Here is a 24,677-nt window from a genome sequence, read left to right on the forward strand (position 1 = left end):
TCAAGGGCTCTATACCTGATGGAGACATCAAAAAATCGGGAAAAAGCCTGGGAATGACGGTACATGGTATCCACGATTCAGTTGCTTTGCTAGTGGCCTTTACGGCAATATCATGCTTGTTTTTACTTATTGAAAAGTGTAGTTTCTTGAAAGTTAGCACATATTAAGCGAGAAATTGCCAATCACATGCGCAAGTTATCTTTGTTACTACTTTTACCAATATATAACTTATGTTGATGTTAAAACACTTAAGGGTTTTTTTGTAGAAGACATGAAATAAAGATTGCTGAGGTTGAGAAATTCGCGAAAATTAATTCCTGCGAAATTTAATTCCCTGAAGGTAATTAATTTTGATTAACCCCAATACAAGACATATTGAAGAAGATCTACTTCGCTCATCACTGGGAGAACTGGGAGCCGCAGGCGATGTTAGTGATGAGCAAAGTAGTTCTTCTTCAATATGACTTACACGGATTATACTCAGTCGTCCGATTGGGGTAAAACATTCCCTGTTAAGAACAAAAAAATACGGGTGTGCTATGATAAAGATTCACCTACCCATAACAAGAGTATGTCAAGCTGCTTATAAAATATACGTGTATTTTGCCAATTTTTATTATTTTTATGGCATCTTATTTAAATAAGAGCATTTGAGTTGACTATGGGAATTAATCAATAGACGTTTATTGATATTCAGTTTCATTTTATTTTCTACAATAACATAAACCGCAAAGTAGAAAAACGTATAAAGCAACCACCCCTTTTGAAAAGCAATTTACTCTAGATTTCTCAGATTGAAACTTGCGAATTGATCTTTTAGCCTAAGTATTTTCACGCGGGCAAAATTTCAGAAGTTCGCGAAAAATAAAAATATCGTGTTAGAAATTATAGCAAAATGATTAAAACAGAATGCAGACTCGCAGCTTTTGTTAAAATATAATTTAGGAGAACTCTAAATGACTAAAATAATATTTCACCAATAAGTTACATTTCCTTCGTGGTCACTTGCGCTGACAGAAAGTTGTTCAAAAAAACCTTTCAAATACGCATAATATTTCAATAATGTTGTAACGTATATTTAACACAGCCTGTTTTTCATCACAGTTGCTACCATAAGGGGTTTCGTTTGAACATCCCCTGCCATTGAGTTTCATCTGCTTCCTTAAATAAATATTAGAAAAAATGAAAAAAAAAGAGTAAATTATATTAATAATTTTAGTTATTTTTACCTTGAGTTTTCTATCTAGTACATTCATTTTCTCGTTAATATCACGAATTTCCTGAAAGCAAAAACATCTAAACTTTGAGAAACACAATTCGAATTTGAAAAAAAACTATAAAAGATAAAACTAACTACCTCGTCAATTTTTACAGCTTGTTTATCAGGTAAAGTTGGTGCAAAATTTTCCAGCTTGGACATCTAAAAGAAAAACAATACCCAATTGATTCTTGACTCTCAAACTTAAACAGACAATCTTTATTTTAAGTAAAGGTTTTACCCGACTGTTAATACTTCGAAGTTTTCGTTTTAAAACCTGTTCGTACGTCGGTACACTGACTGTGCGCTCAAATGGAGTCACTAAAGAGAAATTACAGAATCACTTGAATAAATTACAAAGCAAAACAAAAATACTTTACAATACACTACAAATCATACCGTTCTGATATCTGTTGCATATTTCCAATATGTATGGTCTAAAAATATTAAATTAAATATCATTAAATTATCATTCATGCATTCATTTTTTCGTCCATTCATTTATCCATTAATTTATCCAATTATCTATTTTTTATTTTAATATCAGAAAAAAACTTAACCCAAAAAACAATAAAGTAGCAGTTGCTCACTTACTTGGTATAGGTATTTTCCGGAATAGAGTAACTTAAAGGAATGATGGATTCTCTTTGATTACGTAGCTGAAAGTAAAATGCTGCTCAAAAAAAATGAAGCAAAATACATACAAGAGATAATATTATTCACACATTTCTAAGGTCCTGTGTTTCTACTCATCAAAACTAATATATTCACTATAATATTTAAAGCAATAAAAATTTAATTACAGATCCTTCTTCATTATATTGCACATAATCATATCTCGTTTGGCAAAATTTTACCTTTAACACTAATGAGCTGTCTTGAATGTTAAACTCTGATAACAGTTGCTGAAATTGAGATAAACATATTGTGTTATAAAAAGATATAGATCTGTTATATATGTACAAGCAAACAAACAGGCACAATTTAAAACTTCAAATGTAATTTATACAAAAATACAATATGTTGTATTTGGATATTCTATTTTCCCTATAAGTGTTTTTTGTTGACTAACCGTGTCACTCATGCGATGCAACTGCTCCAGAAAGCTTCAAATTAATAAGTACTTTACTAAGGACAGGTACGAAGATATATTTTGATTGCGTCATTAAGGGCTATAATTGATGTTAAGAAAAATTATTTTCAGAAAATTGTTTTGCCATTGTCATTATGGCGTAGGGCTTATTTTTAACAGTATTTTGATTAGCTTGCTACTCAAAATATAGCTATGAAATAAAATAATTGAGATAAACAACCAAAACAAATTTTTTGAAATCAAAATTTGTGATTCATTTTTGGTGTGTTTTTCTCAGAGTTAAATTTTGCTTTAAAACATTTTGTAATAATTTTGTGCTTCATATTGTGAGAAGTCAGGACAATTATAGTCTTACTTACTTGGATACAAAAAATTAAAATTAGTGTTTGTTAAATATCTTCACAAAAAATAAATATATTAACACTAAATAATAAATATTTTAACACTAAATAGGCATTTTCAATTGTATGTATATTTAGCTAATTTTAACTGAGTATACATAGTTTTGGCTATGACAGGTTATTAGTTAGTAGCTGAACTTATCGGAATACTGAAGCCTTACCTTCCGAACCATTTTGCATGTTACATCAGGAGTAAGAGTGATGCCTTTAATAATTCCTAAATTTACAAACTATATATGTAAAAACATGCTGAAAAAAGAAATGCGGAATTTCATGAATTTTTCATATTTTAATCAAATAAGAATTTGGTTAAAATATGAAAAATTCATGTAAAGCATTAATTCGCGAAAGTCTATGGATGTGCAAAAACTTCTACCTTTAATTTGCAAAAATTAATTTCTTAAAAAAAAAATCTGAAATTTTTAACCTTTTTTATTTCATGCAACAAATTTGACAATACCATTCACTAAATAGTTGACAAGAGTCGGAAGATCTAGTATAAAATTAGTATATTTCAATATCTTCCCCTCAATTTTGTTAAAGTGTTGTTTTGAAGTTTAAACTTGAACTTTTGGTGCCACGGGTGGCAAAACAAAAATTATGCTGAAACTTCCACCCTGTTCTTGAAAAAAAAAGCTAAAAAAATAATTTCATTGCCTCTAGCATTTTTTATTAGTCAATATTTACTCTATGTGAAAAAAAGCAGGACACTTTTTCTGTCGTATGTATAGCCATATCTAGCTATAGTTACATTACAAAATTTTGTACACATTGGATACTCATAGCTATATAGTTAGCTACCTACACACAAGTCATCACATAAAAAACCTAGATATTTTTACCTTCAGAAGCTTTTATTTCAGCTTTGTCATCAAAACAATATCTCAGCTGTATGTAAACAACTTTATTTGCAGGTATTTCATCTTCTGTTTCACCATTTACCTCCTCCTCTGAAACACCATTATCAAGAAACTCATTCCCCATTCCTAATTTTTCTACCAAAAATTTTTACCTAAAAAAGTAAAAATAACATTATCAACGGTATTGCATATTTCACATATCTTATATTTTATAGATTAGATACAACTGCAACTGTGTTTTTTTTTCCAGAATTCAAGTTAGCATACACAAAAAATGGTTTATTAACAGTTTAGATTCCTTTCTTGCACAAACACTAACATGACCAATTTTCGACATTTTGCCTTTTTTTATTTTCCTGTTGTTGTCATGTGGTCACACGGCTCATAATATAGATCAGTGGCCTAGTGTTATTATTACTACAGGTGTACTTGACCCGGCATTAGTTTTACTTTCGTTTTTTGGAAACAGGCCGTATTGAGCTGTGGCTATCAATCACGGTTTTAGGTTGTGTTGTGTGGCGAGCTAAAAGCTAGAGTGAAAAAATGAATAAATCTGAACAAAATAAAAGATTTAAAGATCCTCATGCCCGAGCGCCGGTTAAGGTATGTTTGACTCTTATCTTTTTCAAGTGGTTTTTTAGTTCCTCAAAAGTTTTATGAGGGCTTTTTAGACTTAGTTATTATGAAGTTTTTCATGCAGCACAGCAACTTGTTTTACTTAGCTCCTAATGCTGACCTGACTGACCTGACTGACCTGACTGGATTTGCAGTTTACCTATATATAGGACTATGCCCCTCCTTCTCTTTCAGTTTTTCTTCTCAGCAGAAGAAAAGTGCTATCTTCCCCTGTGTCTGCCATGTTTGTGACTCCTTGTAAAAAAGTGTGACAACATAGTTTACAGAATGGTCTTTTGACTTTGCACAATGCACTTGAATAAACAGGATAGCTAAATGGATAAAGTTGGAGCACATGGAGTTACTAAAACTTTGAGTTATGTGCTGATTTGATTGTTAGCTAACTTAACCATTGATAGAAAAACTACTTTTCCTACTTATTGATAGAAAAACTACTTTTCCTACTTTTCCTACTTATTGTACAAAACCCTAAAGCTCCCCTCTGTTGTTTTGGAAACATTTTTAGCAAGAGTTGGCACCCTCATTTAAAGTTCCAAAATCTTGTTACTCAATTTTTCGAGTGTATACTTCATGTTTTCTTGAACCTCAAAAACTTACTCTGTGGCTCTTTTTTAAAGTTTGATTTTGACCTTATCCAAAAAAAACTAAACATATATCCAATAAGATCATGCGTAAATAAAGCGTTAAACAAAGGCGGTAAAATAAAGACTAATATTTTGGTTGACCAAATGTTAGCCCGAGATATTTAATCTCTTCACTCCTCTTTAAAGGAATAACCATATAATTGATAGATTTGTTCTAAACTTTTTACAAGAGTTAGCTGCATTCTACCTGTTAAGTAGGACTCGGACCATCTTTGATGCCAAAACACCATAGATTTTTTAACAAAATTTATGATCAACAGTGTCAAAATCTTTTTTAAGGTGAGTAAGCACAGCACAAACATATTGTTGGTCTAGCTCAGTAAGAATAAAATCAGAGACATCGACTAATGCAGTTTTAGTCGAAATCCTGACTGTCTGTCATTTAGGAAGTTGTGCATAGAAATAAAATGAGCAATTTGCTCATGCTCTAATTTTCATTGGAATTGGCAGAATGGAGATAGACAGATAATTAGTAGGATTAGTTTTATTGTCACTTTCAAAATAGGTGAGACCTTTAGGTACATAGCCAGTAAATAAAGATTTGTTGAAAAGACTTAAAAATAAACATATACTAAAACTGACGAATCTTCTTTTAGCAGTCACGAACCAATTCCATCCAAGCCTGTAGCTTTATTAAGTTTTAGTAAACTCATTATTTTTTGACACTTTTGGTTTCAATGGGAGCCCACCAAAAAACGTGTCTGCTAACAAGTGGATTAACATTAGTAGAGCCAGAAGAATATTTTGAGGCTAGTTTGGCACCAATACTGACAAAAAATGAATTAAATCTGTTTAAAATTTCTTTTGGGTGAGATGTTTCTGTATCATCGTTTTGGACTATATGCTTGTTTTATTCAGGTAATATTTCCTGACTTATCAGGAACCAGTTTTTTAGGCTTTTGAAAAGTTGTTTGACTGTTTTGAAAGCCTGCAAAACATTGTAGTACTCGTTTTTGAGTCGATTTTTGAGACCTATTACCTGGTTCCTTTTCTGTTTGAAAGCTTTCCAGTTTATGGTAAATTTTGTTTTTGATGCTTTCTATTTAAGGAGTCTTTTTCTTTGATGGCTATAATTAATTCGTCTGGCCGGAAAGTCTATGTATTTCGAAAGGGGCATGTTTGTCAGCCACTGTTTTAACAATTTTATTCAGTTTCTCACATGCTTCATCAAGGTAATATTAATTATTAAAATATGACCTATTATTAAATTATGTCTAAATTCCTGAGGTCCTTCAAAAAAGCCTTGGCATTTTCAATTTGGAAATAAGTTGTAAAAAAGTGACTAAATTAAAAAAATTAGATGGCAAAAACTGACTAATATAATTATTTATATAATTCTGCCAAATAAATTCTTTAATAGATATAAAGAAAATTATTAAATATTTCATAGAATGAGATGTTTTTGCAAGTGTTAGGAAAATCTTTCCGTAATAAAAAACCTGTTTTTTTACTTTTCTATGATGGCATATGAAACATATAAATGTTCTATTTACAATAACTTAACTTCTACTTACCAAAAAACTCTTCTGCTCACTAAATAAAACATTTCTAATCTATAAAAAAAAACAGTTCTACTAACCAAAAAACACTTCTACTCACTAAGAAAAATGCTACTTACTAAATAAAGTACTTCTACTTCCTAAATAAAACACTTTTACTCAAAAACAATGCTTCTATTTGCAAAAAAAAGGCTTCTAATCAATAAATTTTAATTTTTGCTAAAAAAAACTGTGAATGTCTGTCTGTCTGTCTGTCCGTCCATCCGTCCGTATGTACTTCGAATAAGTTCAATAGCAAACAAAAGCTGCTTAAATTTAACCTTCGTCACTCTTCGCTGTTAATTTAAGTTTGTTGTTAAAGTTTATTGTATGTTCACACTTTAATGGAACCTCAGGTATAAAATGATGTTAGACTTATATTATAGAGCTTAAAAAATTGGTTAACAAGTCTTTTTGTTATCGAGATATTTACATTTAAAGAATTTCAGATTTAATGATGTTAAATAAATTATGATGTTATATTAAGTAATAGCTAATTTTGACATTTTCATTAATTTTAGACCTGTTGAGGGATATGCATTTAAACTTTACCAATGCATAGAGATTCTAAAGGTGAATTGATTAAGACTTGGTAATCAACTTTTTAAGCTCTATAATATAAGTCCAACATCATTTTATACCTTGGGTTCCATTTAATAAATCTAAAAACATAAGTTGCATGAGTCTTAGCTTGGCAATTCATGTGTTTTTATATAATTATCAATATTCTCTACTAATAAGGGCAGGTTTATTGTACAAGTTCCCAAGGGTTCACATGGCACTATATATTCTTAAACCTTTTTTTATATAAGAAACAGAAATATAAGAATCAAGATTAGTGTCCTGTCTCCTTATGGAGTATTTTGCAGTTAAAAGACATGTTTTATTTGTCATTTCTTTGTCATTATCTTTGTCCAGTTAATTTTTTAAACATTTCAGACAATTCATTGGAATTGAAAAGGGTAACGTAACAAAATAATTTTTAGCCTCATAAAAAAATAATGTTTTCATGACCACCAGTACTATGACATTTCCTTTTTTTACGCAGTTGACCCAAGAGGAAATTCAGGTTTTAAAAGAATGCAGAGTCAACAGTTTATATTACCGAGGTAAAGATATATATATATATTTGTGATTTGCAAATATTTTTCAGCATTGCTGTTTACAAAATATATTTTGAAGACTTTTTATTCAGGTATTCCAGCAGGTATATTTTCCGTCATTGTTGCCAGAGGTGCAGTAAAAAGTGGTGAGTTCATTATGCTATACCGTTAATCCTTGAGTTCTTCCTTTTTTTAATTTTTGGCGAAAGTACAGGATAATACTTTTTTTATAAAACATAACGTTTTTTCATATTCAGACAGAGAGGAGGATTTTTAAGCATATGCTAAGCATATTGCCCAATCTTGTTGAATCCTTCTTATGTGTTTTTTTTTGTGTTATGAGTATTTTAATTGGGCACATGTATTTCTTATTCCTTATACACAATAAAACTTAATTAAAACCACTATACTGTGTAAACTTGCTTTGTAAAACTGTACCTTTAGTTTTGTCGCTCCTCATTCAAATGTAAAAGCGGGACCATATTGTATTATTCCATAAGTTTTTCGGTTTTTAATTTGTTTTTGCAATAAGCATAACCTAAGTATACTCTAAGCCTGTTTGTGTTTTTCCCGGAAGCATATTTCAGCCTGAATTTGAATTTTCACATGCTTATAAAAACATGTATTTTCAGTTCTTTTTAATCAAAAGATAAAATTAGGGAATTTAATTGGAATTATATTTCGTTGGTACACATATGCTCTTGATTAGTTTGAAACGTTTTTACCAGTAATCAGTTTGTATACTCTACAAACTTGTCAAATTTCATGACTTAGACATAATATTTTCGCGATATTTGTTCTGCAGGCACTTTAAGTCCCTGCCCCGTCCAGGGGGTTACACCAGGCAAAAGAGACTGGTTCCAATAAAACTGAGAAGTGTTAGCAATTTCTTGTCTTCTCTCCGTTTAGGTTACTTTCCCAGACTTCAACGATGGTCGGGGGCGTTTTATGCAGGTGAGTAAACTCGTGTGTGTTTAAAATCATTACATTTTCTAGTTAACAGCTTTTTTTGTTACATCATTTTAGGCATGTTTGGTTTAGGCATGTTTTCAGGAGTGGCATCTTACAGAGATGAATGTTTTCGAAAGATTATGAGTTTGGAGAATTCGGTACTTGCCGAACAGTTTCGAAATTTTCAGAGGGAGTATGATTTGTTAATTGTTTGTTTGTTTGTTTGTTTTTTAAACATTATTTTATTGATTTTAATGTGTACTAGCAACTGTATTTGTTTTTAGACATGGTTTACCTGTCAATCAGTCTCCAAAATCAGGTAAAGCTGTTTTACTTTGACTTTTCATGAAAAATTGTAGATTGGGAACAGTTCTAATATATCAAAATATTTGTTTTGATTGGTTTTACTTCCCATATTATAAAAGTAAATAAAATGTCACGTGTCGTGTTACTCAATTTATGTAATATAAAAGAACTACGAGCCAGGTCAAACCTGTAAAACGTTTATTCTAATCAATGTACTACAGAGAATCTTATAGGGTAATTGCTTTGAAATGTGTGACATAGCTACCTTGATTGGTTCAATCACCATAAAAATAAACCCAGAGAAGTAAAGAATACTGGACATTTTTACCACCAGTAAATTTTATCATTCCTTGCTTATAACCGAGAATAAATTTTAACATTTTTAAAAAAATAAAATTGTTATTTTTGCTTTATAATGTAATTACCGAAACTGAAATCGAAATTTCTTTGTCTTCGTTTGACGTTTATTTTGTTTCACATTCCTCCAAAAGAAAGAAATGTGATACAGTCCTTAGCAAGTTCATGTTAATTTGGCATTTTACCCCTTCCTCCCTCCCTCCCCCTCTCCTCCCCCTCTCCTATTAATTTTTGCTAATAAAGTATATTATATTATATTTTATTATATTGTTTAGAATTTACCGAAGCTAGTCAACACAGCGAGATAAGTGATACAACATCTACAAGCGACGTCGATTCTCTTCTAATGAAACGAATGCAAGACCAAGGTAAATGGGCTGAATTGCGACAAGCCTCAAGGCAGTCTCACATTCCAACAAAATCAAGTGAGAAAGGTTTATCTTATGAGGAACTGCGGCTGCGAAATCGTTCAAAACGACAAGGAGAGACAGAGAACCATGTGTTAGATAAGGTGAGATTTGTGATACTTTAAAAAGCAGAAGTATTTGTATGGGCATTGTAAGCAGGTTAATTTGTAAATGTCCCTTCCCCTGTGAAAAAGTTAACAAATTCGACTTTTAACAATTTGACAGACAAGGTTTGTGAAGTTCCTTTAAGCTTCTCGAACAAAGCAGTTTTAAATTCAATTTTTTTCTTTAATGTTTTAGACTCGAGCGATGGATTTTGAAAGCTTTACGTCGTCAAATTTCAACGACAATAAATCAGCACTGGACTTTTCCAAAGATGACGAAATAAAAACATCTCTCTTTACGCCAGATACGAACTCGAGTTACGAAAATAAAAAACCTCCTGTTGATAGCAAGCAACGTAAAACATACGCGCAAGGTGACCATTTTAAATTCCAGTTTTTATTTTCAACGCCTCTTGTTTGCTTTCTTTAAAAACACTAGCTTCACAAAATTGCTTTACAAGGTCGTTCATCTTACGTTCGGTAAATACGATTTATTATGATTTCTTTATAAATTGCCTGTGAACTCTAATTTTCGCACTTACGACTCTTAAGAGGAAATATTCTCACTTCCTTTCCGCTTGTGAAAAATGAGTGGATTACTCTCTTTAGATTTCAAAATACGATTTTTTGCTTTTAAAGACAAACAGAAGTGAAGTATTGAATATTTTCTCAACTCTGAGTGTTTGACCTTTCTACCGGACGGACGGATTAGGGATCATCTTTGGACTTTCAAAACCTGTGGAATGTTTGTAATGCACGCTCTTAGAAGCGTTATTTGTGTGTGCTACATGAGCTCAGCAATATTTGAGACCATGAAATGCGAGTAATTTTTTGACTAGCAGAAATTTACAGTTAGTCTTTCTTTCTTCAGCATACACAGCAAAAAAGGGGGGCTTCAGGTCGCCACGAACAAAATACTTTCATTCTGAATTACAATATCTATTATTTATTTATCTGGATCCTGACCTTATGATCCGATAACAAATTTATAGTTGGTCAAGAACCAGGGAGGATCAAGCGACCAGGGAGGGTCAAGGGACCAGGAAGGGTCAAGGGACTGCTCAAAATTGCGCTACCAGATATTCTTAAACGTTGTGTATATTGTAAGCTCTGATTGTATGGATGTAAAGGGAACAAACTATTAGCCAACTGCACGACGTTATCTTTCTAAAAAATTAACTATTCATTTCCAGTTGTCTAGAAGAAGTTCCACTAATTATGCATGACATCATCAACTAGCCTTGAGCGGGGTTTTGTGTTTAGCAGTTTTCGAAGGCATATATGTTTGTATAGTGTTTTTAGCCATCCCGTTTTGCATGAATTTTAATATTTAGTTATTATAATTATGATTGATAGCCCCAATTACATAAAAGCTAGTTAATTATGTCATAATTTTGCATAGTTAACGAGGGCCTGATAAGTCTTCTCAAAAAACAAAAAAATAAAAAGATTTTAGGCAAGAGGTATACTTAGAATGTTGAGGCAGAATATTGAACTGATGCATCTGAAAAAGAGGGGAAAATTATTCGTCCGTTTTTCGTGACAAGGTATGTCTATTTTCGCACCTCTCAATCTATATTTAGAACTTAGTAGCATTTAACCACACATTTTGTTTACCCATCATGTTCTACTTTTTTTTCACACTACCGTTGTGCTCCGGCGGGAGTTGTGTTTATTGTCAGCCGATACGACGACAACAAACTGCGCAAACTCCCTGCACCGCCCAGGTCCACTACTTAAATGTCAGCTCAATTTTCAATTACGACCTAACTCCGGTATATCGAAAGGCCTAGAAGTGCTAAACACTTCAAGCAGTGGGGGCATAAAAGCATTCACAAAACACTCGAATTAAAGATTAAATACACATTCTTAATTGTCGATAAATGAATACAAATGTCCTAATGTTAAATATAAAATATAGCTACGATCACCAACCCTACCGACCGAGATGCTTCGGGTGATCCGTACGTCCTGTCTCCGTGGTGTTGTACAAACATCTCCTGTTTCGTGCAGTATACTGCACAAACTTGTGCAAACGTTGTGCACTGGCGCGTGTAATTCCAAACAAACGGGATGCCATTTCTACCATACATGTTTTCGTTTGGTGTTGCGTTTAAGATATCGTTGAACGGGTTTGAATGGGGGTTTGCTTTATTTAGGTTTGGGGAGCTGACGCCATTGGTGAAATATCCAGGGATCTGGACAAACGTTGTGCACTGGCGCGTGTAATTTCAAACAAACGGGATGCCATTTCTACCATACATGTTTTCGTTTGGTGCTGCGTTTAAGATATCGTTGAACGGGTTTGAATGGGGGTTTGCTTTATTTAGGTTTGGGGAGCTGACGCCATTGGTGAAATATCCAGGGATCTGGACATATTTGTATGGATTAGGAGGTATGGGTACGAGGTGTATCAATTGAGTTTGGACGTTACCTTGTAACAGTTGCTTCATAAAATCAGTTTAGTAATTTACTCATTTGTGACCACATGGGAGTGTGAGAAGCCAATCAACTTTCCTGGTTTCTATAGTCGTGTTATGAAGTGCCATTAAGAGAGAAACGACAACTGACAACCTCGTTATTACGTTTGTTAAGATGAGGAGGAAGTTTTGCTATGATAAATGACTTCATTCATTGTGTTCTTGATAAGTAACGAATAACCAAAGCAGCGTCAAACAAAGGAGCATGGGGGACTTGCTCTGCAGGTTCACATGCTAATCTATCTCCCTCCCTTCCCACAATTTACGTCGAAATGTTGAATTACATGCATAAAAGTTAATTCTTAACTTGTCTTAACCATGACTTTCTTTTTCTCTCATTTTTAATAATTAAAACACGCGTTGCAGCATTGGTGCCAGCTTTTGTTGTCATGGCAACAATATTAAGCTTAATGAACGTGTGTCAGCAGAGTATCAGCTCTGGTGTCATGAATGTTGACCCACATGATCATCGACATTTGAAGAATCCGGGAGTCGTCAAATAACTTCAGGTTAATTAGTTGTAGCACTTTTTTTGGATTTAGTCTTGCGTTGCTTTCGTGGAAACGTTATTTCAATGCTGGTTAGTTTTCATATAGTTATCAACTATGTTATTTTTTTCTAATAAAAACCTGTATTTGTTTAAGATAAAAAAATTTCTTTGCAGCTGATTCATCCTTGGTTGTATGTTTAATAAGCTGTTGGAAAAAATCACACAACACGCATTCGCTTATTTTTTCATTCTCATTTTGTGTTATTTTCATTAAAAAAGTCATTGTTTCTCAGGTAAAATTTGTTTGTGATACGAGCTAGTAGAAACCAGGTCTTTAGACGGCCTATAAATGGCCGCAGTCTCACGCACTTTTACTATTCGTGGTAAGGATTCTCTCTCACACTTTGCTTAGCAACATGAAGGTTTTAGTGGTTTTATGTTTGTTCGTTGTGTGCAGTGAAAGTAAGAAAACGAAGATGTACGAAATCAGTGACGAATACAAAGCTAAAAGCTATAACAACAGACAACGCTTCTTGGTATTGCATTACACTGCTGCTAATTTGCAAAGATCTTTAAATATCCTCACCGGGGATAGAGTGAGCTCACATTATGTCGTTCCAGAAGGTCCCATAGATGGTAAAAGAAAGATATACCGATTGGTGCCAGAAGAGCGACGTGCGTACACCCAAGGAGTAAGTTTTTGGCGTGGGCGGAATAATTTGAATGATCAAGGCGTTAGTCTGGAGATTGTTAATTTAGGATTTGAAGACAAAAAAGATGGCGGGCGCCATTGGTTCAAGTTTGCACCATATCAAATTGACTCTGTCATTCAGATAAGTAAAGATATTATAAAACGTTATGACATTGAAGCAACAAATGTTTTTGGGCATGGGGATTGTGCACCTGGAAGAAAGGTAGATCCTGGCCCATTGTTTCCATGGAAACAGTTGTACGAGAACGGCGTCGGAGCTTGGCCCGATGACAGTGACGTCCAGTGCTTTATGCGCTCTTTAAATGACAATGTAGATGTGAAAGAATTTCAAGAAGGTTTGGCGAAATACGGTTACAAGGTCAACACAGATGGAGTTATTACTGCCGAAACTCGAAACGTCGTTATCGCCTTTCAAATGCATTTTCGGCAAACGAAGTTTGACGGCGTGATAGATAAGGAATCGATGGCGATTTTGAAAGCTCTTCTTAAAAAATACCGATGAACTTTAAACTAAACAACATTGCGTTTCACAAATTTTTTTTTTAAGCTTGATTTAAGATTTTGTTGTTGTTATATTTGGATTCAATACAGCTAACTTATTGTGTGTAAAAATTTTAACTACTGCAGACAGTCCTGTTTTGCCACAGTTAAATGGTTCTTAACATTTTTGACTACTCTTGATCAGACCTTGATCAGACCAGGCATCAAATATAAGATATTTATTTCATTGCTGTATGATTTTGAAAATTTAAGACTTTAGCTTTTAAAATAATTTTTTTCTCTGTTTAAAAAAACTGACAGCTTTTGCGTGTTTGCTATAATTAACCCAAATAAAATCCGGATTTTTTAAATTCTTTAAAAAGTTGCATTGAATCTGTTCTCTGTTCATTGTCCATTTACAGTAGAAGACCAAGCCTGATATTTCTTTTTACCCGGAAATCGATGAGAGTAAGTTGAGAGAAATCATCAAGGAAAGTTTAGTTGAATAGGATATCTTATCGGATAAAAATTGTGGGACGCAATATTCGTCACCTTCAACAAAAAATAGTGAGACAGTATAGAAATTTTGAATTTCGACGCTACAAGTAATTATATTGGATATTTCTAGGATCATGCAATTTGACCTTGTGCAACAGGTCAATGTTCACGGTGGATCTTGATTAGATTCAAACTCCTAAAATGTGGTAATTGTTCCTGGAGGGGGTCAAATTAGGGGTCCTTTGTCGCGTCAGGCGTATAATGTTTTATACGGCAGAAGTGTTACAAAGTGTGACTGACCTAACACATCTGCAAATGACGCACTTCGCGACATTTTTGCTAAATTCGTCAAACGCCCAAAAAAGTTTCATTGTGTCACAGTTTCTGTGTGAGGTGGGGTGTGTAGATGAAACTTTCTTCCATTTTTTCAAGTTCCTTTATGAATATTCACAATAAATTATGCATAAAAATCTGCTATTACGTCAATTCGCAGCTTCCGTACTATAAATCAACTGCTTCGCTAATATATAGTGCCTTTCTATAATTCCTAATATCGACCATTTGTAGTTACGTTATCGTTAAGCGTGAATGAAAAATATTTGGGGAGAGCTCAGCCCCCTCCCCGAATACTTTTTTAAAGAATGAGTTTTAAAAAAACATCAAATATAGTAAAGATTGTTCTCGCTTTAAAACACATCCAAATTTACTGGTTTTGTTTTGGATATAATTTCCAATGGCAACATTTTTGTAGAAAATATTAATGAGTACCAAACAAATTTCTACCTGTTTAATTTTGCTCGTGTTGCCAATTCCGCTTCATGCTAGTGTCTTCTTCAAGTGAGTGGCTTCCGCCTCATGTGCAAAGTGAGTGCTATTCGTCTTATGCATGAAATAGTATTGACTGAGGGCGAATTTTGTTTACATGTATCAGTCTCGAGGTGGTTTCTATATTACTCATATTTTTTTTATTTAGTTATTATCTTACATTATCTTTCAACTTTAATTGTATTTGTCAATTCAATCCATTAGGGGAAGAAAGTGTTTGCGGAAGAAATTTTTGAGGTTCAGCTTTACCGCAAAGTTTTTTGTTTTTTTCGGGGGAAAACATTCGTGGTTCTACAAAAATGCTCACCTATTTTCAAATAGTTTTTATACATATTGTCTTATAGAAGGAATAGAATGGAATATTTTGTCTTATAGAAGGAAATTTCTTAAACACGCATCTCTTATTGACATATTTGGCGGGAAAATTTTTGACGGTTCACGACTGGCTTTACTTTTGGCGGGAATAAACTTTTTCATTTAATGTTTCTTGATGTACATTTTCGAGCAAGTAATTTTACATCGTAAAATACAACCTAAACAAAGTGAACCATGTTTTGTAGATATATTTTGCACCAGCAACTCGGAGATATTTAAAAATCACCTTCACCTTTTTTGACATAAATATAGCAGTTTTGTTTGTTGTTTAAGAATATTTGTAAAGATGAATTGCCGTTATATTGTATACTGCACGACAATACTCTCGTGCCTACTCGTGCAATAAATTTTAACGCGACACAAAGCAAATGCGCGGGAAAAAAATTCGATAAGCAACAAGTTCAGCATTGGTTAAATTAATATAAAAAAACGTGTCAATAATAACGGTTTTAAGGTAATATGGTAAATTGCAGCGCTTTTTTGCTACTATTTTCTGCTTAAACTTACGCTTTTTTACAAGTTATATTGAAAAGCAGCATGAAACTCGAACCCTTTGAAAAACAAAGCATCAGCTAAACAACAGTCAGCTGTGACTTAGTAAAAGCAAACAAAAATAGACAAACAACAGAGATTATAAAAACAACAATAGTTTCCAAGGCATCCTGTTTAACAAATTATGTAAGTTTGATGCAAAAAATGATGAAAATTTAAGTTTAATTTTGATCAGCGCTGTATTCTATCTGAGCAAGCAATCATGTGGGTTTCAAAGTAGATATACAACAAACAACATGTGAACAATAGTTCAAGCATGACAAAGAGAGGGAAAAAATTTAAGCAGCCTAATGTTGTTGATATAAAAAGTCGTGTATTTCACGTGCAAATCCAAGTATCTTATCCAGAAACTTAAAAAGATAATTAAAATTCCTAAATTATTTGTTTGTTTACTTTCAGCCACAAGAAGAAAAAATGCATACGGGGATGAAATTGAATGAATATTGGAAAATGCTCGACGCAATTTTTGTCGTCATCAAGGATGTCGAAGTACCTCAGAATGACGTCACTCAGAATATTTCACCTGATCGAAAAATATGAATACATAGCAGTGATATATACATATTTATGTAAATTATATTATAAAAAAACTATCTGAGATTTGTGCAGGAATGCATCAGGAATTTTAACGATGTATTTCATCTTGCTCAGGCGTATGCGCGTTTTCATTACTCAATATTGAAACCGAAGTTTTTTCTAACATTAAGACCTGGCCTGTCCTTTTAGTTGAAAACTAGGCTCACCCCTGGATGAGAAACTGTATTTAATCAAATTTGAGTATTTATACTAATTTAATAAGACAAGAACTAAAAGATATTCTAGCAGCAAAAACAATGACAAAAGCTAAAAGGTTTGTCCTGAAGCTGTAAGTAACATCTGGACAAAATGTCAGCTAGAATAACCGCGGATAAAGTGGGAAAATGTTTCAAAAATTATCAATCTTGAAAAAAGACGATAATTCCGTGCTTCCGAGTATTAGCTAAGAAATTTTCCAAACATTTTTGGAAAACAGTTCTCACATCAATACTATAAAAGTCTTGTCGTGTATTTATGGTTGTCATTGGTTGACCAACGTCTTCCACATTACGCTGCTCGGGTATCTGCTCATGATTTGCAGACCAAGACATCGAGGATATTCAACCAATACTCACACAGTCAATGAATTTACTTTTTGCTCGAATTTGAGGAGGTCATTCAAATTCACTATTCTCGTTCTCTTATTGTCAACGCAGTTTTTGAAGCCAGAGTTAAATGTGTTAACTTTCAAACATGAACAACTCTGCTAAGATATGTTCCAGATACGAAACTGCTGGGCAAGCCTATCAAGGCTGTCGTAAAGTGCTGTTTCTTGTCCGAATTTGACAAACTTAAACCGCTGCTGGTGAAAATGAAGAAGATGGTAACGGTTCTCCTTCAGATGATATCAGATTCAGAGAAGAGCTATTTTCTGAAATTGAACACTGTTAGCTTTTCGGGAGATGACCCACAAGAGCATTCAATCACAAAAACCTTGAATGTGATTCTTCTCACTTTTTTTATGCATTGCACCATTTCAACACGTTAGGGCCACGGTAGATTTTGGAATAATTTGGGGGTCGGAGCAGGGAGTTTCTGATTCGGAGACCGGTGTAGCTACCGGTCTAGAGTTTCGATACCGGCGCGAGAATTTCGTCGAAAATCTTTAAGTTACCTAACTTTAGCATCTTAAAATCTGTAGCGATGTATATCAAATGTGGAGCAAGGTCAATGTTTAAAGAAGTTATGAAGGTATTATGAAGTCGTGTGTGGGACAAAAAGAGCAACATGTCCATCGAGGAACAGGAGTTAGTTAAAAACATTGCTGGTTTTTCGAAAAATGACGACAAAGATTTAAAGTACGAAAAAACAGCGACAGTCCGTTCTAGCAAAAGCGAGCAAAAAAAGTATTCTAAGTTGGAAAAGTTTTTGTTTTGGTCTAGTATAAACCAAAAGTTTAAGAGCAGTTCCAAATTGCGAAGAAAATTATACACCGAAATTAGAAGAAAAGGATTTATTGTCTCCGAAGAAATTAAAGGAATAATCTTTGATTTTCAGAAAAGAAGAAATAATTTTGCTACCTGTTCAAAAAAAGTACCCAACGGCCTTTTTATGTCAAAACAATTTTTGTGCAAGTGTGAGTGGCTTCTTTACAATCCTGTAACTTTACCTTGTGGTCATACTTTGTGCAAAGAATGTGCTGATGAAGCAATGTTTTGTCTTGTTTGTGGTATTACACTAGATAGATCATGCCCTGTTAATATTTTTCTTGCTGCAATACTTTCAAATTGGTTTCCTACCGAATACAAGGCCACCAAACTTAAAAAGATTGCTAAAAATCAGATGAAAAATAACAGTTTGTCGTTAGCACTTTCTAGTGTAAATAAAGCTTTACTTCTAGTTGCTGAAGATTACATTGGACTAAATTTAAGATCAGAAATATATACAAAATTACAACGTTATTCTGAAGCTTTTAGGGATGTGGAGTTGGCATGTAAAATCAATCATCATGATGCAAAACTTCAGTTTCAACGAGGTGTTTGTTATTCAAATCTCGGTAATTTAGAATCCGCAATTGATGCTTTTCAACTTTGCCTTGAATTAGATCCAGAAAATATGGAACTGTCAAATGCTGTTATTTCAAGAATTGACGAATTACTTTCCCTTCCTGATTCAGAAGAAAAAAATAATTTACCAAATGAATTCAATAGAAATCCACTCCTTGACCAAGATAGTGATAATAAAGGTTCTGCGAAACCGTCCACTTATACTGGTCATGATGATTCAACAAAATTTGACCACACGGCAAAAACATATTCCACTACTAATAGTAGGACTCATATACAAGATGAATTAGTCAGTAATAGTATTTCTGACTGTGAAGTTGTAGTCAGTCAGCAAATATCACCTAAATCCAACCATGTAAACAGTAAAGATACATTAACTAGTAACTGCAATAAAAAATCTGATAAAAATAGTTCTAGTAAAAATTGTGAAATTTTGAATAATCGTTTATCTGATTTAAAAGAAAAACCTTCGTGTTCGAAAGAAAGAAAAGAATACAAAATGCTAAGTCATGACAATATATCACACATTGAATTACTTTCAAAACATCAGAATACACCGGTGGAAAAATTTTTAGGAGTACCAAAACATGCGTTAAAAGAAGAAGATTTTGAATGCAAGTTGTGTTATGATATTATTTATAATCCTGTGACAGCACCATGTGGACATGTTTTTTGTAGACATTGTTTATTACGGACACTAGACCATAACACTTTGTGTCCCATTTGCAGAGAATGTTTGAAAGACTATTTAGGGAAACCATCCAAACCAGTGACTGAAATTATTGTAAAAATGTTAGAACTGTATTTCAACAAGGAGTATTCTGAAAGAAAAAAAGCATACATGGACAATCTGGAGAAGTTATCAAGGTATATAATATTAAAGTATTTTTTAATTGAACTATTTTTTTTACACTTATAAATACAGGTCAGCGTTTAGCAGTTACAATTTCTTATATAACCGGTATTTAACTACTAAAACCACAAACCACTCTAAACCAATTAAAATCTCCTAAAACCAGTAAAAGTTTGAAACTATTAGAACATGAAAAACAAAACATAACCAGCTGACCATTAGCAAGCAGTATGATAAAGCGATACTTGCAGCAATGATGATTTTCAACAAGAGTTAATTGGTAGAGAAGTTCTTCTCTTCAGGTATACAATTGTTTAACCAAATTTTATAATATATTCAGTAAAACAATGCTACTAGAAAAGTCTTTAACAATAATTTGAATTTCTTCACTTAAAATCTGCACTTTATTGCCTGTATATTTTTCAATATTTTTCTGTAACATGCATGAGCCTCTATTTAACACCTATTATCTAAATTATCTATATACGCCCCTAAAAACTTGAAAATTATTTTAACACACCTGGTATTTCAACAATTATATATTTTTTAAAAAAGTCATCAAAGCCTACCGTCAGGCAAAAAACCTGGGGTGTTCAAAGACTGTTGTTATTTACCTTGCTTGTTACAAAAGATTATATGACAGCCAAAAAAATCATACACTTTTGCTTCTGTTCTTTTAAAAAAAAAATTGGTGGGGTGGTTTTTGGATCGTTTGGGTGGTTATTGAACATTTTAGCTGGTTTTGACTGGTTTATGTTCTATAATAACTTTGTCAATTACTTCCTGTAAAAATTGACACAATTCACATTCTGAAATAAACAGTTCTTAATGAAGAACAAAAACATTCTGGATATTTTGCAGAAAATATACACATTTAAGTTTTACCAATCTTCTATGTTTGGTGATATTTTTTATGAACAAAATTTTATTTTTAATAATTTGGCACCCTAGAAGTATGCATAAAATAGATTGAGCCAACATAACTGTTACCAGGACTGAAAAAAGAATATTTAAAAAACTTTAAAAAAGACACTGACATTTTTATGTTTTCTATTTTAATCTGTAACAATTACAAGTTTGTATATACTTTTGAAGTCTTAAAATTATGGCAATGCAAAGAATTTAGTCTTTAGCCCATGGAAAAATCCACAGGAATTTTTCTGAAGTACATATTTCCCATATCTTAGCATGTTTCTTGCGTTTCATAACACATCTTAATTTTGATGCACAGACAAATAAAATACAATAACAAGTTAAAACTATACTCTGTTGTAACCAAAATAAGTACAGTAAAAAAACTTGCATAAAGGTTTCATAAAATTTTGATTTTTTGGAAACTGAAAAGGCATCAGTAATCCCTTAAATTCTCTTTTTACCTTTTCAGGAAACAAGAAACTCAGTTTGTTTGTATCAAACAGTTAATATTTTAAACTGAAGCTACAAGGTCTAAAACTGTTACCACATTTTTTAACGTAACGCAATTTTCATCTCTCTATTTTGGGCGCACAAATTGGATGTCCCCAAAGTCTGTATAACAATGTCTAAGTTGACCTGTATTAGCCCCTGGACACAGATACAAACTAGAACATTTTTCAAAAATTTAAGAATTTGTATATATTAAGGAAAAACCCAATCAAATAACACAGAGCTTTTATATTGCTAGTGTGTTCACCTGTTGTAACATAATCTTATTCAACAATTTTATTAATATGCAGTTTAAGGGTAATCATTTTTACTATGTTTTTTTTTTAGAGTGGGAATAGACAAAGATGTTCCAATACCGATCTTTGTGTGTTCAATTGCTTTTCCATATGTTGGTTGTCCGCTACATATTTTTGAGCCCAAATATCGACTGATGATTCGAAATTGTTTGGAATCGGGTTCAAAGAAGTTTGGTATGTGCATCCCTCAGTCACCCCAATCAGAGAATGGAGACTTCGCTGATATAGGTATGTGTGTTACACCGTCGTTACCCTTAAGGTTACGTTAAGGTTCAATGTATAAATTTATAGTTTCCACGAGGACACCACGTTTTGACTGACAGGAAGAGGGGGGTAAAAATAGCACTTCTAAATTCCCAGAAACGTTGAAGTTCGATAAAATCGGTGCTAAAGACTGATTTTAAATAAAGTCAGTGCTAAAGACTGATTTTAGGGCTGTTCACATGGAGGCGGGCTGGCTCGGCTAGCCAGGGTGCTTTTCATCTCGTGTTCATATGAAGTTTTTTACATCTCGGCCGGCCAGGATGGAAAAGTTGTTTGCATTTCACAAAGATTCATAAACAATGAAGACAAAAGAATGTATTTCGATCTTTAAATAATTAATGAGAATTTTTTTAAATCTATTGTCAATTTCATCTCGCCTAGGCAGGCTGGCTCGGCTGTCATATGAACACATTTTTATTTTTCTATGCGCTTCTTAAGAACAGCGAGATCCCGCCTGACCAAGATCTCGGTACAAACAAGCGAGATCTCGGCAAGGCGGGCTGGCTCGGTTATCATATGAACACATTTTTATTTTTTCATGTGTTTCTTAATAGCAGCAAGATCCCGCTCACACGAGCCAGCCCGGTCAACCGAGCCAGCCCTCCTCCATATGAACAGCTCCTAAAAGGGCCAAGGAAACGATAGTTATTTTCCTTTTATCATATCAATTTGAAAAAATTTGGAGGGTCCATACAGGGGCCCCCTTGTATTTCCCCTAATTTCCCCTTGCTTTCTACGGCACAAGGTTTAAAGTATTCGTATTTTGATGAAGTAAAGTCACGTTTTTATATAGGTACAATCTGTGAAATCACGAAATATAAAGTACTATCCGATGGAAGATTTATCATTCATACTGTTGCAGGACAAAGATTTTTAGTAAAAGAAAAAAGGATTGTCGATTCTCTCTATTATGCGGATGTGGATTATTTTTGTGACGAGCCAGAAGATTTGAGTCATGAAAGGTTTTCCTTGTTGTCAACTTGTATATACAATCAGTTATCGGCATACATAACTGGTTTGAAGTCTGCCGAGCAAAGCTGCATTTTTAACGCGATCGGTAGATTGCCACCATACACACAAAATTATGGACAGTACCAACATGGCGTACCCTGGATTTGGTGGGGATTAGCTGCACTTCCGTTGAACTTGACGACCAAAGTGGTTTTCCTTCGTTCGAAATGTGTTAGTGAACGAATGCTAAGCTTGCAAAGATTTCTACGTTTTCTTACTAATTTAAACAATGCATCAAATAATTCAACAGCTGGAACTCGTTAAGCCAGCTTAAACTCGTTGAGCCAGCTTATTTATCACAAGGCCACAAATTCGCGAATTTACGTATTTGCACTTTCATTCTCAAATATTTTTATTTTCTTTAAAAAAAAGTTAAAAAAATAAACTTTGTTTTGTTCTTAGTCTATAAAGGCATTCAAACTAAGTACTAAGTCTCGACATTCTTATAAATTCTGTTCTTAAAATAGAAAACTTGTATTATTTTCTTGCTAAACTCGTGAAGAAAGTTTCAGATATTTCTTATGCTCTTGTTCAATTTGCCATGTTTCATTATTCGAAAAGTACTTCATTAGAGATTCACAATTATAAATCTTTGGGAGAATAAACTTTCGCGAATCAAGAATTACGTAGTTTCATGAAAATGCTATAAATAGGCTAGTTTTCTTCAGTTACATAACTTTGTCAAATTTCGTGTTTAGCACTCGTGATAAAATATGTGAATGTAAAAAAAAAATGATGACAGTCTATTTTTGGTAAAGTATTGATATTTTTTGATAAAACAGTAGTTCTGTGAGTAATAAAGAGTACAAATATAGTCTTATTAAAAAAGAACCTATATGGAATGAAGTCATGTGATATTTGCCCATAAAAAAAAGTATATAAAATCACTGTAGGTTTCTAAAAAACTGACTTCCCCGAAATTAGGTATTCTTAATATTGTAACTAATTTTTTACTATTGTACTATTGTCCGAGTATTTTTTTTAATTCACTGTAGATTTTAGAAATGTATAAATGACTAATATTTTTATAAAGCGGAAAATTATTTATAAATTAAATTCTGTTTGATCTCATAACTGCCTCACCGGTCTTTAAGCAACACACTACGTTCTTCAACCCAACCTCGTCCCCAGGGGCTTTTGCCTTTTTGACATGCTTGACATAGGCAACAAATCCTGGGGACAAGGATGTTCTTGCTTTTTACATATTTATACCTGCCATGCCATGCCATGCTGACATTTTTTGAAAAATTATACCATGCTTAAACCCATTTAAATCTGAGGAAGGGCGGGATCGTGAAAGGGCTTACAGATAAAACAAAAAACTCTTAATGACTTATTTTTAAGGTTTGATTAAACTTTAAATACAAAAGCTGTATTATATTATGTCAATCTCTTTAAGAAATACTCTGAAAGTTGAAAGTCCCCCTGTTAACTGTTTTCCACTATATCAGCCATTGTTGTTTGTTGCAAAGTTTTTAGAGAACTTTTTTTGTAAGTTATCTATTTGCCGGATCTTTTTTGACCTTTTTTTCCGTCATGACGAATGGCTCTTTTGCCCCTCCGCGTTCTCCCAGTAGATGGCTCCAAATAGGCTGACAACACCACACTTGCTGTTGTGGAGGCGAACTCGAACCTGAAACTTCATGATCACAAGTCCAATGCTCAACTCACTACACTATATCCACCATCTGAAATTGTGATAAACTTCCATCTTCATTTTTTTATTTATTCTGCTCTAATAAGAAATACAAGTGTGGGGCGCCACACTTGTATTTCTATTTTTTCTTCATAACTATGAGAAGGAAGTTAAAAAAAAAAAAAATTCTAAAAAAAAAAATAAACCGCCCCTGCCAAATAAGCGCCCCTGTTGAGATGAAACTTTTAAATAAGCGCCCGGGCGCTTAATCTGTTATTTACGGTATTGTCTCCGCAATTACAAAATATCTGCTGCGCATGCGTGATTTATAAAATTTCGTACTAACATGAAAATTTACATAAAACTCTGTATACATCATCACATTAACATACTAAATCCTTCAACACATCTTAAAAAACAGGTGTTACTATGACAACATTATGGTGTGTAAAAATGGAATGTTGCGATTTTCTTTGATTATAACATGCATTTAAATTTGTTTCCTTGCGTACCTGTTACACTTTTTGCAGGAATAGAGGG

At 33.2% G+C, this 24,677-nt stretch overlaps 3 protein-coding genes across 4 annotated transcripts; 2 read left to right on the forward strand and 1 right to left on the reverse strand.

Annotated features, from left to right (window-relative positions):
• Positions 1–951: 951 nt before the first annotated feature.
• Positions 952–3,787, reverse strand: LOC130654864 (uncharacterized). Its single transcript, XM_057457509.1, has 9 exons — positions 3,595–3,787; positions 2,914–2,969; positions 2,116–2,163; positions 1,853–1,917; positions 1,658–1,695; positions 1,500–1,579; positions 1,358–1,420; positions 1,230–1,280; positions 952–1,161 (listed from the first exon to the last, which is right to left on the reverse strand). Exons 1-9 carry the CDS (start codon positions 3,734–3,736, stop codon positions 1,108–1,110), a joined length of 597 nt encoding a protein of 198 aa, XP_057313492.1. The 5' UTR covers positions 3,737–3,787; the 3' UTR covers positions 952–1,107.
• Positions 3,788–4,057: 270 nt separating this feature from the next.
• On the forward strand, positions 4,058–16,693 carry LOC130654860 (OCIA domain-containing protein 1-like). 2 transcript variants are annotated; one of them, XM_057457505.1, is made up of 9 exons: positions 4,058–4,215; positions 7,479–7,539; positions 7,626–7,679; positions 8,443–8,487; positions 8,560–8,686; positions 8,769–8,803; positions 9,423–9,658; positions 9,855–10,032; positions 16,470–16,693. In XM_057457505.1, exons 1-9 carry the CDS (start codon positions 4,156–4,158, stop codon positions 16,508–16,510), a joined length of 837 nt encoding a protein of 278 aa, XP_057313488.1. In that variant the 5' UTR covers positions 4,058–4,155; the 3' UTR covers positions 16,511–16,693. The 2 variants fall into 2 exon arrangements, with proteins under 2 accessions (XP_057313488.1, XP_057313489.1); XM_057457506.1 differs by having other exon boundaries at positions 4,059–4,215; positions 8,560–8,677.
• A 640-nt stretch (positions 16,694–17,333) lies between these two features.
• LOC130654855 (LON peptidase N-terminal domain and RING finger protein 3-like) lies at positions 17,334–24,412 on the forward strand. The gene is made up of 3 exons (XM_057457499.1): positions 17,334–19,519; positions 21,258–21,454; positions 22,284–24,412. Exons 1-3 carry the CDS (start codon positions 17,874–17,876, stop codon positions 22,763–22,765), a joined length of 2,325 nt encoding a protein of 774 aa, XP_057313482.1. The 5' UTR covers positions 17,334–17,873; the 3' UTR covers positions 22,766–24,412.
• Positions 24,413–24,677: the final 265 nt, after the last annotated feature.

Source organism: Hydractinia symbiolongicarpus, chromosome 8 (assembly GCF_029227915.1).
Source record: "Hydractinia symbiolongicarpus strain clone_291-10 chromosome 8, HSymV2.1, whole genome shotgun sequence".
In the NCBI taxonomy this organism is placed as follows: Eukaryota; Metazoa; Cnidaria; class Hydrozoa; order Anthoathecata; family Hydractiniidae; genus Hydractinia; species Hydractinia symbiolongicarpus.

What these genes read in the sequence shown, in the direction of transcription:
- LOC130654855 (XM_057457499.1), top strand. Translation starts at nt 17,874, where the DNA reads ATGTCCATCGAGGAACAGGAGTTAGTTAAAAACATTGCTGGTTTTTCG. An exon ending in AATCTGGAGAAGTTATCAAG is followed by an intron (nt 19,520 to 21,257) that starts GTATATAATATT and finishes TTTTTTTTTTAG; the next exon opens with AGTGGGAATAGACAAAGATG. An exon ending in TGGAGACTTCGCTGATATAG is followed by an intron (nt 21,455 to 22,283) that starts GTATGTGTGTTA and finishes GTTTTTATATAG; the next exon opens with GTACAATCTGTGAAATCACG.
- LOC130654860 (XM_057457505.1), top strand. Translation starts at nt 4,156, where the DNA reads ATGAATAAATCTGAACAAAATAAAAGATTTAAAGATCCTCATGCCCGA. An exon ending in TTTCAGAGGGAGTATGATTT is followed by an intron (nt 8,687 to 8,768) that starts GTTAATTGTTTG and finishes ATTTGTTTTTAG; the next exon opens with ACATGGTTTACCTGTCAATC. An exon ending in CAATCAGTCTCCAAAATCAG is followed by an intron (nt 8,804 to 9,422) that starts GTAAAGCTGTTT and finishes TATATTGTTTAG; the next exon opens with AATTTACCGAAGCTAGTCAA.
- LOC130654864 (XM_057457509.1), bottom strand. Translation starts at nt 3,736, where the DNA reads ATGGGGAATGAGTTTCTTGATAATGGTGTTTCAGAGGAGGAGGTAAAT. An exon ending in CATGCAAAATGGTTCGGAAG is followed by an intron (nt 2,164 to 2,913) that starts GTAAGGCTTCAG and finishes TCTCAATTTCAG; the next exon opens with CAACTGTTATCAGAGTTTAA. An exon ending in ATGCAACAGATATCAGAACG is followed by an intron (nt 1,580 to 1,657) that starts GTATGATTTGTA and finishes ATTTCTCTTTAG; the next exon opens with TGACTCCATTTGAGCGCACA.